Source organism: Apodemus sylvaticus, chromosome 2, assembly GCF_947179515.1.
Source record: "Apodemus sylvaticus chromosome 2, mApoSyl1.1, whole genome shotgun sequence".
NCBI lineage: Eukaryota > Metazoa > Chordata > Mammalia > Rodentia > Muridae > Apodemus > Apodemus sylvaticus.
The window spans coordinates 113292221-113309990 of NC_067473.1; the positions used below are offsets into that span (position 1 = coordinate 113292221).

A 17770-nucleotide genomic window follows, 5' to 3' on the forward strand; every position below is an offset into this window, starting at 1 on the left:
TCAAGGAAAAAAAAAAAAAAGGAAGGGATTAGTCCAGGAAAGAACCTTTCAAGGGGAAAAGGGTATCAAGATCCAACTCCCACCCTACCACTACTCTAGTACTAGAATTGCTGCTTCAGGGGACCCAGCTCTCAAGCAGACCTGCTTTCTAGTTCTTACTATAAGGCCCCGCGTGAAGACTGTTGAGCTCTGAAAACTTTGAGTGTATAAATCTGACCACACACTATGTAATTTACACAGCCTGATCTACAGTAAGGTCCAGAGCTGAATTCAAAAGGGTGCGGTTAGAGGTCATGGATACCACTAAGAAAGTCTTTCTTTTCCAGGGCTCTGAAATCTAGTGGGATCTGTGAGTCGCTGACCTATGGACTGCCCTTCATCCTCAGACCCACAAGCTGTTGGCAGCTGGACTGGGATGAGCTGGAAACAAATCAACAACATTTTCATGCCCTGTGTCACTGCTTGCTGGTGAGTGCTCCACAAAACCAGCCACTAACACTCCTGCCTAATCCCAGACCTGCATCAACCCTGGGAGGGTGGAAATCCTGAGAATGCTCTGAAATTAGCAGTAAATATAGTCTTGCCTCTGTCAGATGAGCCCAGAGGAAACATTAGTATACTCTACCAGATGGCTTTTCAGGCATCAGTCTATAACAAGCTGGTGAACTGATCAAGTGTGGTACAAAAGAAACCATACAGATGCTACCGTTTATATACTTAATCTATTTGTTTTGTGTCCACATGTGTAAGGAGTGATGCACAAATGCCACGGCACATGTGCAGAGATCAGAGGACAACTTTTGGAAGTCAGTTCTACCCTTTGGTGTAGGGTCCAGGAGATTGAACCCAGGTTGTCAGATTTGGCAGCAGTCAACTTTACTGAGCATGCCACTGCACTGGGCCCAGGTGCTGCTTTTGTTGACACCATGGCTAGGAAGTCCAGGAATTCATATCCTATCAGTCAGTGTCAGGTCAAAGTCAGTTTGGGGGTAGCAGTTAACAAGCGTGGATGAAAAAGCAAAGTGAGGCTACTCAGCCTGTACGCAGAGCACTTCCTGAACTCAGCCAGAGCCCTTTGTTTTATAACCTTTAAGCAGCAGTGATGCTTTAAAATGTACTTCCTGTCAGACTTAGGTGGTGAAAGCGCTTGCCACGCAAGCCTGGTGATCTAAGTTCAAACCCCGGGAATCACAGTGGAGAATGCAAACATGCTCAGAAAATTGTCCTCTGGCCTCCACTCATGCACAGTGGCACACTCGTCCCCCCCCACACACACACACACACACTCTCACAAGAACAACAGTGAACGTTCTAAATCCCAGAGCCTTCTCACACTGGACGGGTTATCACAGGTCACTGAAAGATCAGTCTCTGGGTCAGACCCAGGCCAATCATTGCTTTAAGTCCTAAATATGCATTCGGTGATGACATATAGACATATCAGTTTCCTCTGTAATGGAGGAGACAGAAATATACATATACATACACATACATATATATAATAGACTTAGAGCATTGGAAATCACGGTTAGAAAAGTACACTAAAGAACTATTTGTAGGCATATATAATCAATTAGAGCTCAGTGAAGAACAGGATGTGGAGGGGGCGAAGTAATGAAGTATCCAACAGGTGCTTGGCATCCGTCATGAACATCAAGATGTCAACCCTTGGAATAGAAGCAAATTAAAACAAAACAAAAACACATGCATGGAAAAGTAATGCGGCTTGCCCAACTCCAACCCTACACATGTGCTGTGGCACCCACACCCACACACCAACACTCAGAGCAACGATAACTCCTTGTAAAAGGAAAACCAATGAGGGGCTAGAGAGGCAACTTTGCAGTGAAGAGAACTTGCTGCTCTTGCAGAAGATGCAGCTTTAGTGCCCAGCGTCCACATCAGAAGGTTTACAACTTCTGTGATTCTAGTTCCAGCATCTGATCCTTTCTTCTGGTCTCCACCACACACACACACACACACACACACATATACACACACACACACTCAGACCCACATGCATACACATAATTTTTTAAAAAAGGAAAGGAAAGAAGCCAGATGTGGTAGTACTTGCTTTTAATTCCAGCACTAAGAAAACAGAGGCAGGCTGATTTCTGCAAGTGAAAGACTAACCTGGTCTACATTGCAAGTGCTGGACCAGCCAGAACTATATATAGCATGAGATTCTGTCTCAAAAACCTAAAAAAAAAAAGAAAAGAAAAGAAAAGAAAGAAAGAAAGGAAAAGGAAAATTAATGCAACACTTAAGTTGAAATAAAATAATTGAAAAGAGAATCCAAGGACAAAATATGAGTACATCCTTGACCTAGTGCTGGAGAGATGGCACAGAATTTAAGAGCACCCACGTGGCCTGCTCATAGCCACCTAAAACTCACTCCAGGGAGAGCCAACACCTCTGCTCTGCACAGGTACCTGCTCCCACCTGCACGGACCCACACATAGATAGCTAAAAATAAAATGCATCTTATAGAAAACAAAGGTTTGGCCAAGGTAAACCAGAGTGACAGACATGTTTCACTCATGAGGGACAGGCACAAAGGAAAGGGCAGCCCAGCACAGTGTCTCTCACTGTCAGAAGCAGACTTCTTTTCCTGTTTCTCCCCGTGTCCACCCACTGAGTTCCTGTTTCTGGTCTGAAGAGCAGAGCGGCCACTCCTCTTTGCAGAACAGAGACAACAGATCAATCAGGTCTGCGGCTGCCCCTCAGCTCAGTTTACTACGTTCTCCACCCACTTCTTCAGAGTCTCTCAGCAAGCATTTCTCCCAGTGCCTTCAATCCCTTTTCTTTTCTTTTTGACATATTTGAGGTTGAACCCAGGATCTCACAGATGCTAGTCAGACACTCTATCCTGACTCTATATCCCCAGACTTCCATTTGCTTGTTTGCTTGTTTGTGTGTTTGTGTAATTAGTCTGAGGCAGGTCTCATTTTAAGTTACCTTACCCGGAGACTTGAACTTAATCTCCAGCCCAAACAAGCCTTGAATTCGAGACTTTCCTATCTTGGCCTCCCTGGTCCTGCTTTTAATGCATTTTTTGTTTTGTTTTGTTTTAATAAAGGTAGGATCTCACATAGCCCAGGTTAACCTTCTTAAACTTGCTATGTAACCTAGGTTAGACTTTATGCTTTCTCAGCACCAGTATTATGGACAGGTACCACTATACTTGGCTCAATGCTTATACTAGAGGATTTTTTGTTGTTTTGTTTTGTTTTTTGAGACAAAGTTTCTCAATTATGTAGCCCTGGCTGTTCTGGAACTCACATTGTAGACCAGGCTGTCCTCAAACTCACTAAGATACACCTGTTTCTACTTGCTGAATACTAGGATTAAAGGTGTGCACCACTACGCCTGGCTAGTATGTGATATTTTAGACATTAGCATTTTAATACATTTTCCTGAAAATACACATCCTTCAACACTTTGCCAGGATTATAGTCCAAGAAACTGAGGTAAAGATATACACAAACAAGACACTCATCTCAGTGTTATTTACAGTGGTAGAAATTAGAAACAGTTTAATGTCCTAAATAGATGAATGGATGTCCTAGTTGGCTTTTTGTCAAAGCTAATGGTATCTGGGAAGAGGGACCCTCAACTGAGAAGATGCTTCCGGTTGGTAGCCAAGTCTGCAGGGCATTTTCTTGATGTGGGTGTGAGGGCCCACCCTAATATGGGTGGTACCTCCCCCTAGGCAGGTGTATTGCAGGATATTTGATAACACTGTGAACCAGAGATTGTTATTTACTAGGAAAACCTGGTTTTAGTTGTAGTGTGGCTTAGCATTAGCACACACCTTTAATCCAAGAGCTTTCTGATTGAATACTGTAGACAGATTAAATAAAGTCATAGGTCAAGAGGCGGAGCAAGCAACCAGTTAACAGGAAAAGAACATAGGATTATTAAGAAAAAAAACATAGACTGTAAGAGGGACTCAGGAGAACAGATAGAGAAAGACACAGGAAGTAGAAGGGACAGATATTCCGTTTGAAGGAGGTTTTCTGAGGCAGGGTGAGAAAGAGGTTCTTCTGGGATGTGGGCTGAGGAGGAAGGTCAACTGGATGCTTTCTCTGCCCCTCTGAGCTAGTAAGCTTTCACCCAACATCTGTCTCCCAAGCCTTCATTAGTAAAATCACACAATTGAAGTTCTGTTAAAAAAAAAAAAAAAAAAAAAAAAAAAAAACCCTACATAGGAGTTCCTGAGTTTCATTTAAAAGTAGTCTGAGCAAGCCATAGAGAGCTTCTCCTGTGCTCTCTGCTCTAGTTCCAGCCTCCAGGTTCATGCTTGGAGGTCCCAACTTGGCTTCCTCTGATGACAGACAGACAGCTGAAACAAAGCTTTTCCTCTCTCTGTTGCCTTTGGACATGGTTTTGATCCTCCCTTTGCTCATGCTGTTGGCTTCTGTATCTCACTGGGCTAGAATAGAGTCTGGCCATTCATAATTGTTGTCTGTTCTCCTTTTACATTTGTCTGTTTGTGTATTTGTTTGGGAAGTAGGAGGTTTCTGTGCTATAGTATGCATGGGAGTTAGGGACAGCCTTCTCTCCATTCACCATGGGGACCCCAGGGATCTTGTGCCACCGTTTCCTCAGACCTGATGGTCCCACCACTGCATTAAGCATGGCTCTCCTAGTGGGAGGAGGGGCAAATCAGTTTTCAAAAGGCTCCACATCCATGCTTTTTGAATGACACCTTCTCTGAGTGCCATAAGTCCCCAGTAGAAGTAGGACAGAGAAGAATTTTTTACAAGCTTCAAGTCATTCATTCAAGAAGAAAAGTTTTATATTTACTATATGACAAGACTTATTTAGTTTGAACCTGCCTAGCCCTATTTTCACAAGTTGCCTGAACCTTGATTTTTTTTTAGATCTTTGTTTTTTATTAGTGTGTATGTGTGTGTATCTGTATGAGTGCACACCACTTGTTATGGGTTTCCACCAAGGCCAGAACTGGAGTTCAGGCAGTTATGACCTAGCTAACATGGTTGCTGGAACCAAACTTGGGTCTTCTGAAGAGCACAAAGAACTCCTAATTGCTGATCCATCTCCACAGCCCTGTGTATGCTAAGCTTTTCCTCCATATTTGGTCTGGGATTATTACTTTTGTTTTGTTTTGGCTTGGTTTTTGAGACAGGGTTTCTCTGTATAGCCCTGACTGTCCTAGAACTCACTCTGTAGTCCAGGCTGGCCTCGATCTCATATTTTTTCTTTTCAAATCCAGTGCCTTCTCAGTTCCCTGTACAACTCAGTGCCCCAACCTTCCCACACTGGCGTTCCCCACAGCCAACTTCTGTCTTTCTGTTAATAGCAGCCCTGCCATTGTCTAAGTCACCCAGGCTTGAAACCTCAGCCACTTTCAGCCATGATGTCCTTTACTTTCGAGTCACCCAGGGCCACATCAGTTTTTCTCTCCTAAACTGGAGTTGTCCTTATTTCCTGTTTCCAATACTTTCAAAAAATTTTTTTTCATAAACTCCTAACTACCCTTCCCAGCTCCATTTTACCTACATGGTGAGGCTGTATTAATCTATCTATCTATCTTTCTTTCTTTCTTTCTCTTTCTTTCTCTCTCTCTCTCCCTCCCTCCCTCTCTTCCTCCCTTCCTCCATCCCTTCCTTCCTTCCTTCCACTGTCTATTTTTAGATACAGACTCACTCTATAACTCTGAATGACTTAGAACTTTCTATGTAGACCAGGCTGGCCTTGAACTCACAGAAATCTGCCTACCTTTGCCTGCATAATGCCAGGTCTAAAGGCATACACCACCACACCCAGCCTCACTGCCTTCTTGGCATTACTTTCCCCTGTTCATGCTGTCTCTTCTCCATGTGTTCAAATCCTGCCCTAACCTGAGATTCAGCTCAATGGTCTTCTTTAGTGAACCCTTCCCAGTTGCCTTTTTTCATCAGACCTTCTTAGAGAAAATCATTTCAAATCATTTTTTAAGTATATGTCCTATGATTTGACTTAGATGTAAATTTAATTTATTCTAAAATCCAAAATGACACACTTGCCTATTCCTGCTATTTCTACCACTTCCCCAACCAAGTTCTCAGCTTTAGTCAAATTTTGGCTCAGAAAAGAAATTCCCCCTGTTGTCACCTCTATTTTAAGATTTGTGTGTGTGTGTGTGTGGTGTATGTATGTGTTTGTGTGTGTAAGTGTATGGGGATGGGGACGTGGAACACAAAAATGCGGATCAGGTGTCCTCTGTCTCTCTCTGCCTTTACCTTCAGTAGGATCTCTCCCTGAACCTGAAGTTCGTGAATTCTAGACTAGGTTGGAAACCGGAAACCATAGTCATCCACCTGCCTCCACGTCCCTCAGAGTTAGGGTCGTAGACCCTTGTAGGGATATCTGGCTTGTTTTATGGGTGCTGGGATTCAAACTCCAGTTCTCTGATTGCATAGATAGAGGTGCTTTTTAGTTGCTGAGCCATCTCTCCTGGCCCTATTACTTCTACTTTGGAGTGGCTCAGGCAGTTTTCTAAAATATTCTGATGAAAATATCCCTCTTGCTCAAGGAAAGCCTGTGCTTTGGAACTTGATAGCCTTCAGTCTGCTCCTTTATTGTTTCCTGACGGTGGACTTAAGCATTCACATCTCTAGCTATGGTGTATTCATGTATTCAGAACCCTAACAAATACAGTCGACCCCTGCAGCTGAGTCTCTGCGGGATGACATATTAAAAAACATTATTCAGTGACCCAAAAGTAATGTTTAATTAATTAATATGTGTTTTCAAAAAACACCAAAGAAAATCCCTCTTATAACTACAATGACATAGAAATGAGGAGATCTTTCTCCTTCACTCAATACTTATCGGTAACCCAGAGCTGCTGCCCCTAAACCCTTTGCACACATGCGTGCACATGCGCTCCCTCTCACCACATCCTCCCAGCCCTGTTCTTTGCCTTCCTCCTCCCACTCAGCCACAGAGTCTAAACTGACTTAGCTTCTCTGACATAATTCGCAGCATTACGAGATCTTGTGTAAAATAGTCAAGACTAGTACTAGTAAGGCTTCTCCTGTGAGCAGTACAGCAGGGGAAAAAGAAAGGAAAGAGGCATATCTGAGACACATTAGTAACGCTTGTCTCTGTCACATCTAACGGAAACTATAAAATACGCCTTGCATTTTTTTTTTTTTGAGTGCTTAGAATTGCCTGTGTAAACCTGGCACATGTCTGCTGCATGGCTTATACAGAGTTGTTGGTTACTGCTTTTGCAATTTCATTTGTTTCCTCCTGTTTCCTTTTTTCCTTTTTTAGTTTTTTTTTTTTTTTTAAAGACAGAGTCTACATAGTCCTAGCCTTCTTGTAGCTTGCTATATAGACCAAACTGGCCTCCAACTCACAGTGGCCTGTTTCTGCTTCCTGAGGGCTAGGATTAAAGGCATGTCCCACCATACCTGCCTCTTCTTGTTTCCTTTCACTATGGTTACATTTGTATGTATGTATGTATGTTGTATGTGTCTGTGTGTGTGAGCTCATTCACAAATGTGAAGATTAGAGGACAACTTGCAGGAGTCAGTCCAAGCTTAATGACCTGAGTTTGATCCCTGGGACCCCCATGGTGGAGAGAATCTATACTTGTAATCTGTCTGCCCCCCCTTCCCCTCTCTCTCTTTCACACACACATACACACTCACATACACATACATACAGACACAAACACACACAACTCACATAGACACATACACACTCATACAAACAAAAACATTTAGTTTTAAGCATTTAAGGTTCTTTACAGTTAAGCCTTTATCAGGTGCATTTGTTTCATTCTTTCTTTTGTCTTTTGTCTTTCAAACATATAGTCCTGACTTGGCCTTTTTTTGGTTTGGTTTGGTTTGGTTTGGTTTGGTTTGGTTTGGTTTGGTTTGGTTGTTTTCAAGAGACAGGGTTTTTCTGTATAGCCCTGGCTGTCCTGGAACTTACTCTGTAGACCAGGCTGGCCTCGAACTCAGAAATCTGACTGCCTCTGCCTCCCAAGTTCCGGGATTAAAGGCATGCACCACCACCGCCCAGCGACATGACCTTTTTTTAACATAACAATTTAATAAAAGCCTCTCCTTGTGTTTAAGTGTACTATAGAGGCTTCATTTGGTAGAGAGGGCTCACCCTTCCCTGCACCAGGCAGATAGAGTACTTGAGTACCGTGCTGAGTCACAGTTGGGCAGCCATCCTGCTAAAGCTCAATCTATCTTCCAGAGCTTTCAGTGACAAGCCTGGTGTGCTGTGTTTCTGCCCTCACCCTAGAAGGTCTCAACTCTGATCATGTCCACCCAAATCTCCTGAAACACTTACCTTCTCTCACAGATTTCTCCAAACCCATATAACGCTAGTATATCACAAATGTTCTAAGTGGAAAACTGACTTGAGTCACACCCTACCCCATCAGCAGCCCTCTGCCAAAAGACCTGCTTCCTTGTAAACATCTCTTAGCAGATAGGAATCCTAGATTCTGAGCTCCACCACTAGGACTACCCCCACCCCCCCACTCAAACTCAACATATGCCCTCAGGGGGAATGGAGCTATCCTAATTCCCACCTCTCTGGAATCTTTCTCCTCTAGAGGCTATAATTGTACCATTAAAACTATATTTCTTTGTCTAGTATTCAAGATCTCCCATTATTCCCTTCACATAACATAGATTCCAACCATTGAATGAAGAGCATTAAATCCATCTTCTATGCTCTCCCGTTCATGCCGTTCCTTCTCTCATCTCCATGTGCTCCCGTCCTTACCACAAATGGTCTCTATACACTATCTAGCTTCTCTGACTGTCCTGGGAGGGAGAAGCATTCTACAGTGATCTCCAGATGCAGACGTAGCTGTTATCACAAGCTCTCATGCCCACCTTTGTCATCTGACTACATACAGAGCACAGTAGTCTCCAATTCACCCCAGCCAGGAAGTAGAACCCCAAGTTTCCACTTCCAGGTTCACCAGCTTCCCCACAAGTATAGGTGAGTGTGCTCACTGCTCCCTCTCCTCCACCTCTTCATTTGGAACAGCTTTCTGGACAAAACACTTGCTGCAATAATCAGATCCTTGCCATTGGTGTCAACCCATCAGGCTCTCAGCTCTAAAAATTACATAACTTTTCCAACTACACTCTGGACATGCCTTAAGCCTTAGTCAACTGCAGTCCGAAGTGTACTTTCCATTCCCCAGTTTTTTTATTTTGTTTTGTTTTTCTGAAATTCACTCCATTTCTGTCTACCTCAAAGATAGTCGTATTTGGATATCTGACTTTTATCAGAAGAGTTTACCCAGCCTTTCTGATAGATAGTACTCTCTATCTTTATGTTATGTGATAATAGTTCTTGGAGACAAGAATAAACATCTCTCCATTCTCTATAGGAAAATGATGACAGACCAAAGTAGAGACACCACTAAAGTCCAGTTTTGTGAACCAATGTGTTCTATTGGAATTACTTACAAGAGTATGGGCAAGGGGTTACTTACAGGAACAGAAATGACTCAAAGACATCTGCGTCACCAAAAGCCCACCCCAGCATGGGTGAAGACTCACAAAAGCCTGAAACCTGGAACACTGCATAGCTGCAGGCAGCTGGGTGGGGGAGGCAGGGGAGAGTGTTCTTTACAGGTAACTGAGTTGGTCTGTGCCTCCTCCAGACAGCTTGCTTGTTCTGAGCCTCTTGAAAGCAGCTCTTCTGAGCATCTTTGCCTAAAGGTAACTCTCAGCAGTCCATAATTATAGCTTATATGCTTGAGGGAAAGGGACCTAGTGAGTCTGGTCAGTTTCAAGGACTTCCTGAAGGCTTTGTGTTGTTTACTTCCTGAGCTTAAGTAGCATCTCTGAAGGATGGAGTGTTCCATCTCCCTTAGAACATCTGTTGTCTCACCTTCTTTCTGACATCCCGTGTCTTGAGGATCTTCTTCTCTCCAAGACAGAAGGTTTTACTCACAGAGTAAATCACTACACATCTACTAGTCTCATAAATTTCACTCTTATATTAGTCCAGATCATAACAGTCTGTGACCTTATAGTTCTTTGATGCTTTTATAGACCTATATCTAAAACTCACTCAATTATTTTTAATGTAGCAAAATAAGAAGCAACTAATAATTAAACACATCTTAATTAAAAAAAAAAAAAGACAGAGACCTCACTACATAACCCTAACTGGCTCAGAACTCACTATGTAGACCAAGCTGACCTTGGATTCACAGAGAATCCACCTGCCTCTTTCTTTTGAATTCTGGGATCAAACATGTGCACTATTATGCCTAATCATAATTTTAGAAATGTAATATTTTATGATGTTGACTTTGAGGTTAACATGGTTCCAAGTACTTTACAACTGTAAGATTAGTTTATTATCTTAGCAATCTTTTAAAATAAGAGCCATCTCTGCCTTGCAGATGAGGACTCTAAGGTTCAGGGAGATGGTAGACCAGGACTGAGCCCAGGAAGCTTGTTCCAAGTCCCAAAAGTTAAACCACTCTACAGTCAGCTGATCCGCAGGTAGTCTCTGGAACAAACTTGTTCCTCAGTGACATCCACGAGGCAGCTGCCCCCAGACTGCGGGTCAAGAACCATAGGTCCCTGGCATCTCCGACGGCTTTTCTAATCCTGGCTCCATTATTGCCTTTCTCCTCTCACCAACTTCCTTAACTTGTTATTCTTTGTGTGTTTTCACATTTTTTTCTGTTTGAACAACAACTTCATAAAATGTGACAGGGAATAAAGATATATAGAAGAAAATAAAATGAATTTTTCCAAGTCTTTCTGAGATGAATCCCTCCATTGCCAGGAAAATGTTGTTTCAATTACTGGCCCCTACTGTGGAGTCCCAGTTATGCAGCCAGTGACTCACTTTCCACATCCTCATTTCTCTCTGAGTTTGCTCTGTGTGAACTAGAAAAAGAAATGAAAACACCACCTAGCTCTTTCAGTTTCCTAGTTAAAATGTCAGCGTCTCTAGAGACACATTCCTGAGTTTCCAGTCCGTGTCTGCCCCACTGGCCACAGAAGTGACAGAATTCCAGCCAGGATGTGTCCAGTCTGAGTACACAGGCTGGAAGCTAGCTGGGCTGTGAATGGGTGGAGAAACAGAAAGCCCTTGGCTCTATAGGCCAAGAGTCAAGACCAGGATTGCAAGCCCAGACTGGGGTGACGGCAGGTCAAGAGCCTTGAAGAAAAACAGAATGAGGCTAGAGGCTAGACTCTGAAGGTCAGGAGGAGAGTAAGGGTAAAGGCAGAAGGCCAGCGTGAGGTCACCGGGCCTCCTATGGCCCAGCCTGGTCTACTTTCCTTGCTTCATCTTTCACTGAGCTTCTAGTCTCCATTCCAGAGACACTAATAAATACTAACTGTTCCCAGGTACACCAACTTCTTCCACACCTCTCCCGTTGTGCGCTTGCCCTTGCCCATCTCACAGAGTTTTATTCACTTTTTCCAGATTCTGCTTAAATGCCTTCACTGTGAAGCTTTCCAGCTCCCGTCATACCTTGTCCCCACTCGTTGCTTGTCCTTTTCCACCCTTGTGTCTGTTGCTGCATCTTACCTGGCCGTCAGAGCACCAATAACAACACGGGCTTGTCCACAGCTCTCTGGTGTGGTAACTGTCACGCGCCAAAGTCAGCAAGCACCATTCCCGTGTGCCATGCTCTTAAACAGACGTCTGTTCGTCATGGCGTCTTCGTGAATGGGTCTCACCTGGGGTCAAACCCAGAATCCTAACCTCCTAAAAGGCCTCTGATCTTCAGCATGTCTCCAGTACAGTACTGTAGATAATGGATAAGACCAGATATATTTATTTCTGCTCTTGGCAGCAAAGTGTGTGTCTTGGTGTTCTGTTGCTGTGAAGAGACACCAAGACCACAGCAAGTCTTATTTTAAAAAAAAAAAAAAAAGCATTTAAACCAGGCAATGGTGGCACACACCTTTCATCCCAGCACTCGAGGCAGAAGCAGGTAGATCTCTGTGAGTTTGAGGCCAGCCTGGTCTACAGGATGAGTTCTAAGACAGCCAGGATTACACAGAGAAACCTAATCTTGATAAATTAAAAAGAACAAAGAACACGTTTCCTTGGGGCTAGCTTACAGCTCCAGAGGCAGAGACCATGACGGCATGCAGGCAGGCATTGGAGAGCTGGCTCAGCAGTTAAGAGCACGTGTTTCTCTTACTGAAGACCTAAGTTCGGTTCCAGCACTTGCTCGGTGGCTCACAACCCTCTGTAACTTCAGTTCCAGAATATGTGATGCCCTCTCTGACCTCCACAGACACTAGGCACGCATATATCTGCAGGCAAAACTCCCATACATGTAAAATCATGCTTCTTCATGCCGTCTCGGTGGCTGTGGAGTCGTACATGCACTGTCCTGCCACGTCCAGACAGCAGTCTCCTTGTTGTCATCTTCCACCTCTGACTCTCACAGTCTCTCTGCCCCTCTCCATGACCCCTGAGCCTTCAGTGGAGAGAGTGATACAAATGTGCACAGTCTCTGATTCTCTGCACCTTGTCCAGTTGTGGGTCTCTGAGTTCATCGCTATCTACTGTAAAAAGAGATTTCTAGAGTGAGGGCTGAGACACACTCTAATCTATGGGTATAAGGATAGGTCATTAGGAGTTTGTTTGATACTATGTCCACTTACCAGAGTGTTAGAAGCAGGTTCTTCCCTAAGGCCTATGATCTGTCTAACTACAGATTCTTGGCCCTGGTAATGGAATCAGATATGGTTTCAACTTGTGAAGTGGGCCTTGAAGCCAATCAGAAAGTTGTTACTTTCATGACATTTGGGCCACTGTTGCACCCATGGGCATGTCTTGCCAGACCAGTCGTTGCTGTAACCTACAGGGCTCACTGCTGGGAAAGATTGGTGACTCCTATTCTCCTCTCTTACCATAAGACCTGCCTTAGAAGTTTGTCATAAACTTTGCTATCTTGTGTTTTACTTTTCATTCACTGTAAATTATTTTCTAGTTTCTCCTGTGATGTCCTCACTTATGAATGTGTTGAGGTGTATTGTTGCTTTCATTACTGATTTCTAGTTTCATTCTACTGTGGTTAGAGAAAAGATTTTGGATGCTGTTAGTCTTTTTAAAGGTATAAAAGTTTGTATTGTTGTCTGTTCTGGAAAGTGCCCCATGTTCACTTGTGAGTGCTAGGTAATTTGTTTACGTGGTTTGGAATCTTTCGCCATCCCTCCTGCTTGTGAGAGCCAGTGTGAGAGCCACATGGGTGTATTAGTCAGATTTTGAGCACTGTGGTGAAATGCCTGATAGAATCAAGAAAGGGAGAACTTACTTTGGCTCACAATTTCAAATGTTCAGAGCACAGCCCTCAACTCAGTTGATTCTAGGCCCATGATGAAAAGCTCACGTAGCAGAGACGTCTCAGTTCATGATGGACAGGAAGCAGAGAGAGTGACAAGAAGGGAGGACAAGGTAAGAGCTAAGTTTCGAGGATATGCCCCTAGGTGACCTCTTTCCTGCAGCTAGGCCCCACCTCCTAAAGTCTCTAACTTCTCCCAGATGGTTCCAGCTACTGAGGACCAAGATTTCAACACACAGTCTATGGAAACTATTTCAGATTCAAGCCAGTAAGGGTACTGGATGCTGCAACAGCTGCTTCTTGCCTCCTGGTTTGGTCCCTGCTTGGGTGAGAGAAAAGGCAAATCCTAAACAACCCTAATTTCTTCCTTGCTTCCTTCCAGTTTCCTGAGGCCCCAGGCATGCTGAGCTTATAGTGTCCTTTCCTAAGTGCATTATACCAAGGAGATGCATCTCTCTCCACAAGCAAGGGTGCCTTGTTCCTCCCTGCTCTCTCTGGTTGCCCCTGAAACACCTCCCTCAGCAGCTGGTCACGCTCCATTAATTGCACATTGTACTTGTTCGATGGCCATCACACTGATGGCAGACCAGGGCAGTGCTGGCCTATGAGATTAAAGTTTCTGCCTGCTGTAACAGGCACTCACCTGACCCTGCAAGGCTGGCATTGCTGCTGCTTCTATTCCTGTTAGCCAGAGGTCAGTAACCATATCCCCTTCCTTCTCTTTGGTATCTATAATGAATCATTAGGCTGCAACTAGAAAAAAACTTCCACAACTAATAAGTTTTCTGAGACATGTATGTAGCCCTAGCTGGCCAGGAACTTGCTGTGCAAACCAGGCTAGCCTTGCATTCCCAGAAATCCACCTGCCTCTGCTCCAAGTGTTGGAATTAAGGGTGTGTACCTCTAAGTCCAGCCTATGATTAAGATCTTGTTTTTCTCATGTAATAAGATATCTGGGGAGAAGCTAATTTATGGCTGATAAAATTGACCAACCAAGGGCCTACCTCCATTTTGTGCTCCAGTATCCATAGCAGATAGACATCTTTTTTATGCCTATCTTATCATAAAGACAAAGACTTACCAGGATATTCCAGAAGACTTACCCAGAAGCTTCTGTTTCATGATGTAAACTTAGGTCACATGATCACCCTCAAACCAATGACAGAGGGCTGAAAAGTGGGTAAAGAGAAGAGAGTAAAACATGGGAGTGGTGGAGAGCCAATCTTGAATGGTTGCCACGTCTTCTGTCACAGTTCCGGTAATTAGAAGCTATGGAGGGAATTGGGGGAGGATGAACTTGGAGTATGGTATGCCATTCAAACCTTCCTTGTCCACTCTGCTCTGAAGAGGAGCCCACTTTGTAAACTCTAACCCACATTCAATGCAAACTCTTCAATCACAGCATAATCTGTTCACATAGAGTGTAATATTTACCATTCTTGTTGATGTGACCGAATACCTGACAAGGAACGACTCTGAGGAGGAGAGTCTCACAGTGAGGAGATACAGCCTTTCCTGGTGGGAAAAATGCTCAGCAAAGGAGGCTCACAGTGGCAGAGGCTCACTTGATCACATCTTCATGGATCAGAACTGGAATCCAAGCCAGACTATGAGCCCCTAGGGATCCACGTCCTTCAGCTAGGCCCCACCTCCTAAAGGTTCCCTCCCAGAGCAGCACCACCAATACGTGAGCCTATAGGAGACATTTTCACATCCACAGCATAATCTCTTCCTTCTGAAAGGTTTAGCATCTAACTCATGCTCTCTTTTAGAAGTAGTCAAAGTATATGAGGAAGAACTCATCAGTCTACTACAATTGTTAAGCACTATTCCCCTTCAGTACACCAAAGACTGCTGTTTTTGAGATGTTACCTAGGTGATGCGTTTTCTCAGCCTCAGATGCCTGCTGTGGCAGCTAGCCAACCCCAAATAGGCACAATTGCTTGTCCTAACAGTTCAACACACAATTTGGATAACATCCTTAGGCTTGGACCCTGTGCCTCAAGTGTCTAGTACCATAAGCCGCTACCCAGGGGGAGATGCTAGAAATCTATAACCTTAAATAGGAGCCTTAATGTTCAACTTCCTTCCTCCTCACTTTCTCCAGATGTTCCTAGGAACTGATCAATGGGAGTTGTCATCTGATAAGGACATATTAATTTCTCTTCCAGAGTTTTGTAACGACTTCTTTATTATATCAAGCTCTTAAGTTTAAAAACATTCTATAAGGGCTGGAGAGATGGCTCAGCGCTTAACAGCACTGACTGATCTTCCAGAGGTCCTGAGTTCAAATCCCAGCAACCACGTGGTGGCTGAAAACCATCTGTAATGGGATCCAATGCACTCTTCTGGTGTGTCTGAAGACAGCTGCAGTGTACTCATATAAATAAAAAGTAAATAAATCTTACCCAAAAAACCCAAGGAAAAGGATAGGACAAAAACATGTTCTCAGTTCTCCAAGTGTCCCAACATTAACAGAGACTTTTTTGTTTGTTTGTTTGTTGTTGTTGTTTTTTTTCCCGAGACAGGGTTTCTCTATGTAGCCCTAGCTATCCTGGTACTCACTCTGTAGACCAGGCTGGCCTCGAACTCAGAAATCCACCTGCCTCTGCCTCCCAAGTGTAGCAGAGACTTTTGAGATTGCAGTAAGCCTCAAGTAGACTTTACATCACATTTTGAATATATTCTCCAGACAAGCCTCTAGATATAAACATAATAATAATAGTGTATGAACTTCTAAAGGTCTCTACCGTACCCTTTGTACAGTGTCTGTGGCTGGGCAATCATTCCAATGTTGCAAATTACGGTGATATTCATAATCATAGTGATTATGATTAGAGTTGTAGTTAACTTTCCCATGCCCAGATCATCTGTCTCCACCCATGCTTCTATTGAGGAAATACCATACTCCAAAATTTTCAGCCCGTTACCACCAGCCATAAGAATAACCACAGCTTTTCTTCGTGGATGCGTGTATGTGTTCCCTACCCCTCCCCAGATGTCATGGTGTTCTGTGCTGCCTGGTTTGATGGCACTGAGTTAAGATGGCAGAGCTGACCCCTCCTGTCCCCCTCTGCAGTACATTTCTCTGGGTGTAAAAACAAAGCCACCAGCAGGCGCTAACTGCTGTGTCACTTCCCTTGTGTTCCACTCAGTCCCGATGGCCCCTTTCCCATGTCTGTCTTCCTTACTGTAGTGATGGTCTCCTTCCCGTTGTCTTCCAAATTGCTCGTTAGAGCGGGTGAAGTAGTTCTGGGCTGTTGTTCTCTGTCTTGTGTAGCTAGCAAACTGTTACATTTGTGTCAGATGTCATTAATGGTCTCAGCCAGCAAGAGGACATAACTTACTGATGACTCTAACCATTCTGACTCCATGTTTCTTGGAAATTTGTGGTTTTTCCTTGGAAAAGCACCCCAGAAAGTTGCCTCCTTTCCATCTCATCATTTGTAAATGCTTGTCTCTTCTCTCTGCCCATGTGCTAATCTCGACCTGCCTGTTGGCAGTGTGACAAAGTGGCTCTTTATATAGAAAGCGCTGGGATCCTGGCACTTCAGTTTGTCCTGTGGACTGGCTGGGTTGATCTCAGGGGCCCTGTCCCCACCCACTGTCTTGTACTAAAGTTTTCCCTACACAGTTCCTCTTTCTCTTCTTCCTCCACAAGCTGCTGCGGGATCTTCTTCAGCCCTCGCTGGTATTCCAGGGGCATCCCCCATCATTTTTGTTTGTTTGTTTATGTCTCATATATAGCCCAATATGGCCTTGAGGTTGTGATCCTCCTGCCTCCATCTCCTGAGTACAGGTATTAAAGGTAAATATCCCCCCCCCCATGCCCAACTGGTAAAGATCTGAGGTAGAAGAGATGGTTCATCGAGTAAAACCACTGGCCATACAACCCTGATCACTCAAGTTTAATCCAAGCACACTAATCATTTTTAGTTTATGTGTGTGGATGTTTTGCCTGCAGAAACTATACATGTGTCTGAATATCATTTGTGTGACTGGTTCCCATGAAGTCTAGCAGAGGGGACATTAGATCCCCCTAAAATGGAGTTATAGATGGTTATGAGACACCATATAGGTGCTGGAAATTGAACCCAGATCCTCTGGAAGAGCAGCCAGTGCCCCCCTTAACTGCTGAGCCAGGCTCTGGTGACATGCATCTTTAATCCCGAAGGTCTTATGGCAAGATAGGGATGGAGATAGGAGAACTGCCTGGAAGCTTGTGGGTCAACTAGCCTAGAATTTATATCAGAAATTAAGAAAAAAAAATAGCCTGCCACAACAAGGTGGAAGACAAGGACCAATTTCCAAAAGTTGCGCTCTGATGTACACATACCATGGCATATGCATGTCTGCACACACACACATACACACAAATAAATCACATACATACAACATTCATAAGATTGTCATTTTCAAGCTCCACACTTGGCATTTAGTAGT

General features: G+C 43.9%; 1 protein-coding gene across 1 annotated transcript in view; it reads left to right on the forward strand.

Moving 5' to 3' along the window:
* M1ap (meiosis 1 associated protein) overlaps window positions 1-17770 on the forward strand; it is a 75939-nt gene that overhangs the window by 53983 nt on the left and 4186 nt on the right. Inside the window, exon 6 of the mRNA XM_052174054.1 lies at window positions 327-468. Within this exon, the coding sequence (XP_052030014.1) occupies window positions 327-468 (142 nt within the window). The remainder of the gene's footprint in view (window positions 1-326; window positions 469-17770) is intronic.